General features: G+C 56.0%; 1 protein-coding gene across 2 annotated transcripts in view; it reads right to left on the bottom strand.

The window, feature by feature from the left end:
* Nucleotides 1-6,047, bottom strand: part of rusc2 (RUN and SH3 domain containing 2) — a 14,322-nt gene continuing 8,275 nt past the window's right edge. The window contains exons 4-13 of one of the 2 annotated variants that reach the window (XM_024257975.1): nt 5,388-5,993; nt 4,328-4,558; nt 4,118-4,246; nt 3,239-3,315; nt 2,919-3,093; nt 2,710-2,815; nt 2,184-2,230; nt 1,094-1,937; nt 886-1,023; nt 1-814 (exon numbers count right to left, since the gene is read on the bottom strand). In XM_024257975.1, coding sequence (XP_024113743.1) covers nt 610-814; nt 886-1,023; nt 1,094-1,937; nt 2,184-2,230; nt 2,710-2,815; nt 2,919-3,093; nt 3,239-3,315; nt 4,118-4,246; nt 4,328-4,558; nt 5,388-5,993 — 2,558 coding nt within the window. In that variant the 3' untranslated portion in view covers nt 1-609. The remainder of the gene's footprint in view (nt 815-885; nt 1,024-1,093; nt 1,938-2,183; nt 2,231-2,709; nt 2,816-2,918; nt 3,094-3,238; nt 3,316-4,117; nt 4,247-4,327; nt 4,559-5,387; nt 5,994-6,047) is intronic. The other variant, XM_024257976.1, reaches the window with a different exon arrangement.

Genomic DNA, 6,047 nt, shown 5'->3' with positions numbered 1-6,047 from the left:
AAACGAGTCTGTCGGCGGGCGCCCCCTTCAGCCGACGAGTGGAACCACAGACAATGTGAGCTAACCAAAGAGGTTTACAGTCGCTCCGTTTCCATGGTGACCGCGTCAAATGTCTGTTCTGGGGGTTCAGCTTTCAGAAAACGAATGTTGCTCTGAGGTGGCGCCTTCGTGACGACCGCCGCTTGATTTGTGCTGACCAGACTGCAGACCCAGTCATTTTTCCAGAGTCATGAGTCGGGCCTCTTCGACTCGGGTCACGACTCGGCGACCCGGATCAGCAGTAGAGTCTCCCTGACCTTCCCGACCTTTCCTCAGGACTTTCGCTGCTCATAGTCTGTTCTGTGATTGGACGATCGTTAACGAGCTTCACTTTTTCTACGCGTTTCAGATTTCCCTAACCCTAACCCTAACCCTAACCCGACCCCCACCCCCCCAGCAGTTAAAGGTTTGGCAAGAAAACGATAAACAGATTTTCTTTCTCTAGCGTCTCCAGAGGAAACGTGTGGAAGGTCAGAGGTCAGCTGTTGTGGACGTTGGCATGCACACTCATCTGGATGTTTGCTAGCGTGCGTTCTGGGCCGGCCCGGGTCGGAGCGGGCCGGGCTCAGATCACTGCGGCGTGGCGCCGGCGTCCTGGCTGTCCTCCATGCTGTGCAGGGTGACGTAGACGATGGGAACCAGGCCCCGCGAGGAGCCCAAGGAGCACAGCAGCCAGTCCGGGTCGGCTCTGCTCAGAACCTGCATGACGTCCCCTTTGTTGAAGCTCAGCTGGCCCGGTTCTGTGGCGATGTGGTGGCACAGAGCGCGGACCCCCCTGAGACGACAAAGCCAGGCGTGAGGACGGACGGACGGACGACGATGGAGCTGGAACCGGAAACTGCTTACCGGAAAGGTTCTGCTGGGGGGGCCGTGGTCTGGGGGGGGCTGACGGGGGGTTCTGCCTTCCTCCCACCGCCGGGCCCGATGGTCAGAGCCACGAGGTCCAGAACAGAGCGGTCCAGGCCGAGCCAGCCGGACGGGGGCCTGAAGGACAAAGTGGAGTGAGATCGGCCCCCCCCTCTGTGCTGCTGGTTCCACCAAGACCCCCCCTCACCTGGACTTTGTCTTCTGCTTCATTCGCTCCCCTCTCCCCCCGAAGAGCCTCCCCCAGCGCAGACTCTGCACGGGGCGGTCCAGGGGGGCTGCAGGTCTGTCAGGATTCGGATCCTCCTGGTTGAGGACAGATTCTGGGGGGCTGCCCATCCACGAGGACCGCCCCTGCGGTCCAGCTGCATCTCCACTACATCCCTTCCTTCCCTCCCCCTCTTGGCTGGACTCAGCCCCCTCCACCACCCCCGCCCGGGGGGGCGGGTGGTCCCGCCTCTCCACAGACCGCTTCCTCCTGTCGGCCTTCACGAAGCGGCAGCCCTCGCCGGACGGGTCGATGTAGACCTGGGACGACTGCATCAGCTGGAACCACCACCCCGCCTGCCGGTCCTGCCGCCCCTCCCCCGCCGGGGTTTTATCCCTATGCCCCCCCTCTGCATCATTCAGTCCTTCGGACCCCCTCCCCGTCCAGGCGCAGCGTCCAGCCGCGCCCCCCTCCTGCCTCAGCCCTGCTTTCACTCCTCCCTCTTTTGTACTCTCAGCCCCGCCCATTACCCGCCTGGGCGCGGCACGGCCCTCCTCCGAGCCTTCACTGGTGCCCCGCCCCCTCATCAGCTGGAGGGTGGAGCTTGTGCAAGGCAGCGAGCTTTGGCCCGCGGAGCAGAGCTGCTCCTTGTGGCGGAGGTGCTCCTCCCCCTTCTGCAGGAGGCGTGGCTCGAACAGCAGGTCCAGGTCGAAGGGGAGGAGCGCCAGCGGCTGCAGGAGGAGCAGCAGCTCCTCAAACAGGTCCCGGCCGGCCCCGGTGGACAGGGGGAGGAGCCCCGAGGGGCTGTAATGGACCACGATGATGTCTGGAATTCAGCAGAAACCGGGATTACTCTCAGAGTAACTGAGTATCAGATCCATGCAGACCCCCCACCCCCACCGGGCTTTAGGAGCATGAGCGCAGGGTTTTCAGATTACAGATTACTGCTACTGTAGGAAAAGTAATTTATTACTATAAAGTGGGATTATAAAAGTAAAACTACTCCTGAATTACTTTAAGTTACTTTCACCCAAAAGTAACTTCCTGGACAGATGTGGATGAAGTTACTCACCTTCATGAGAGCGAAGATGGTTGAACCAGAACTCCAAACATTTCAGGCTGAAACAGAAAGACATCATGAGTTTCCCAGAATCCTCTGGGGCTTTGTAGCCAATAAACACATCACTTCCTTATAGATAAGAGCTCCACCTGCAACCTGCCTCTAGTGGTCATTTGAGGAACTGCAGCCTGATGTCATTCTGGGTGTTTCTGAGGGTGGGGGGTCTGACCCCGCCTTACAAACGATGTCATGGCCGAGCAAAGCTGTCGCCTTTGTAAACTAGCATAAAAATAAACTAAAAATCTCAGATTTGAACAGGCCACTCCCCCATCAGAGTACAAACACGCCCACCTCAAACCATACACACAGCAGTGGGCATGACCAGAATCGGGGGAGGGGAAAATGTCTGTTTCAGTTTGACGCAGAACGGTTAAAAACGGCGTCTTTCCAGACTGATGATGTCATGGCGGCCAGCCTCAGAGGACGCGTGCACGGCGCCGACCGTGAAGACCGTTCCTGCTGATGAAGGAGCACTTACTTCAGGAGGCCGAAGACGAAGGCGTTCAGCCTCATGGTGTGGTTCGACAGCTCAGGAAACTGGCTCACTCTGGAGAACAAGCTGTGGAGGAGACGTGTGGACGGACCTGGGGGGGCAGAGGCTTTCAGGATCATTCCAGCCTCAGGACGGAATGTTCCGGCGCCGTGAAAGGATGGACCAATAATGACCGGCCACTGCCCCCCCCTCACCTGGCTGGGTGGAAGCCTCCACCACGCTCCAGGGCTGACAGCGCCGCTGACCGATGATCAGGTCTAGAACGTGGGCCTTCAGGCCGTCCTGCAGGACGTCTCGCAGGGCCGGACACAGGTACTTCAGGATCAGGTGACCCACGTTTGGACTCACCCAGCTGTTTCCCAGCTTGGCCTGGGGGGGCAGAACAGAGTGAAGCTAGTCAAAACTCTTCCTTCCACCTCCAGACTCCAGAGGTGAACGTCTCTGAAGCTTCTGCAGCGTTCCTGTCCGGCTCCTGTTCTGCTGCAGCGAGGAACACAACAGATCCAACATCTACCTTCACATCCGGGTTTCTGCTGGTACCGAAGTGCGCCACGATCAGGTCCACGGCGGTGTTCACGGCTTTCACCAAAGCTGAAAAAAAGGAGAAGAAAAGATGGAGAGGAGCGGCTCTGGAGCTTCTTCAGGTCCAACCTGCTAACAGCTCCTTCCTGCAGAACTTCAGCGAGTTTTGGATTTTAAAGGGTAACCAAACAGTAAATGAAGTTTTTTTGTCTGTTGATCTCTATAATTGGGCTTTCAACTGCTGTCTGTTGGTTCTTGACACATTTCTGACTATTTAAAATAGACTTCCTGTAATCAGTCCTAACCCGTCTGTGTGCTGCCCCCTACAGGTTGAAACGAGATATTACAGTTGAATGTTGTGATTGGTCAACTGGTTTAAGTCCCAGAAGTCTCGAGTCATCATGCTCTGCAGCTCCAGTGTAAAAGCCCCGCCCATCTTTGATGCTGTAACTGTCAGTCGTTAGCGTGTTAGCGTTAGCATAGCTCGTAGCTGTTTGGCCTTCAGTTCTCAAAAATCTACTGACTTACACAACTTTCTACAGGACTTGGAAGTTAAAGAACATCAAACTCCTTCCTGGTGATGGATTTGGAGTGAACGTCCCACTCTGGATTGTTAGCCTAATATGTTAGCCGAAGAACAAAACACAAAGACAACAGATGAATTCCTGCGGGTCAACATTTAGCCTCATTAGCTTGTCTGAGTTTTGTGTATTTATCCATTAACTCCTGAATCCAGAGAACAAAACTCCTAAATGTGCTCAGATTAGTAGCAGGACATGATCACTTTGTGATCTGTAACACACTTTTTCTGAGATTGTCTGTGGGCGGGGCTGCGGCTGCGTTTCCATGGCGACTGTGTGTTGGACCGTACCTCTCTTCTGCGTCAGATCCACGGCGAGGTGGGACTGTGAGGAGGAGGAGGCGTCAGGCGACAGGCAGAACTCCTCTGGGGGCTTCTCCGTCAGGGAGAAGTACTCGGGCAGGAAGTCCGACTGACCCACTGCGAACAAAGACACGTTTTCAAATGTTCCTGCGGGAACCACCCCCTCCCACAAAAAACAGGCCTAAACTTCTGCACCACCTCCACTGAAGATAAAAGGATGAGCTCCATGGGGGTGTCCCAGCCTGAGGCCCCCATGAGCAGCAGGAAAATCAAACACATTCAGGCGGGCTGGCCGATGCCCCCCGCCCCCTCTGAAGTCCCTGTTACCAGAGAGGGCACTGGCAGAGGAGCAGCCCCCTCCATCTCCTCTCAGAGGGTGTCGAAGACGGTACTCCCTCCACTTCAGAGCCTGGGGAGAGAGGTGGTGCACTGTTGGGGGGGGCGACAGGAAGGGGTAAGTTGGGGGTGGGGGGTGAGGGGGAGAAGAAGAGAAGAGTGAAACCCTGAAGCAGCTTTCCTTCCTCCATCACTCAGAGCAGGTTTGGTGATTTGTGGACAATCTTTGATCAACACTAGAAGCCACAGAAATGAAATGACTTGATGAACGAGAGACAGAAACGCTTTACAACACACGGAAGGGCATTGGTAGAGAATCCAGAGGAGCCAAACACCAGCTCCTGGTTGACACAACAGTCACACAAGACTGCAGGTCACGACACACCAACCTGTGCACAGCCTCTGACTCAATGCTACACACCTGGATCGCTGAAAGCTTGGAGATGTACAACATCAACAGACTCTAAGAGCCTTCATAGGAAACTCAATGAAGTTGTGGAAAACCACCCTTGAAACCAATGGTAAGCCAATTGCACAACTGTCCATCAAATGTGGATTATACCAAGGTGATGCTCTGTCCCCACTGCTGTTCTGCATAGGTCTGAACCCCCTCAGCGACATAATCAATAAGACTGGCTATGGATACCAACTCAGAAATGGGGCCACCATCAGTCACCTCCTCTACATGATGACATCATGTAGAGGAGGGCATAGATCCTATGGGACTTCCAGATCCAGACAGACAGGATGGTAATGGAGAACCAGCAGATCCTGGAAACACCTCAGACATCTCAGTCCAGGAAAGTACAAGAACAGCTAAGATACTGCAGGACTCTGGTAGACGACCTGAGCTTGGACACCTTACATCCATATTTTCACCTCCATCCGCCCAAATATATAAAATAACGTATATGGAACGTACCATTTTGGGTCCTGGTCGGTCCCTTTCCCCCCTCCTGTCCAGAGTCCTGGTAGTTCTGGGGACTCAGACAGTCACTGGGGAGGGCTGCAGAATGAAGACAGCGCCCCTGAACAGCTGGCAGCATGGGGGGCACCAAGCCTCTCTTTATGCCTACATGTGGGGGGGGCGAGCCCGGTTTTGGAGCTGATGCTCCTCCTTCTTTGAGTGAGGAGTTGGAGTGAAGAGGGAGCAACCCCCCAGAGAGTGGGCAGGAGGGGCTGTGTGCAGGACGGGGGCTGGGGGTACAGGTGGAGCAGGTCCCAGAGCTGGGCGCCCCCTGGAGGCGAACGGGGGAGTAGCTTCCGAGCGGGGAGAGCCGGACGGGAGCAGCTGGTGTGCTGACGGGACTTTTAGGATTCTCTGCTGCGTCTTCAGGGCCTTCGTCGGCTCCAGAACCAGAACCGGACCGGGCCTGCATCCCCGAGACGTATCCTGTGAGCAGCGGAGGCTTGGGCTGAGGCGGCTTGAGCATGAACTGTTGGTAGAAGGTGAAGGGTTGGATGGGGAGGGTGGTGGGTCGCTGCTCCTTACTGTAACGGACCACCTCTGAGGACGAGGAGAGACCTCCTGCAGGAGGACACGGAGGTTTAGGAGGGACACACACGCCCCCGACACCCCCGA

This window comes from Oryzias melastigma, linkage group LG9, assembly GCF_002922805.2.
Source record: "Oryzias melastigma strain HK-1 linkage group LG9, ASM292280v2, whole genome shotgun sequence".
Classification (NCBI taxonomy): Eukaryota; Metazoa; Chordata; class Actinopteri; order Beloniformes; family Adrianichthyidae; genus Oryzias; species Oryzias melastigma.
The sequence above is the reverse complement of the archived record's forward strand: the minus strand, read 5'-3'. Positions and strand labels throughout refer to the sequence as shown.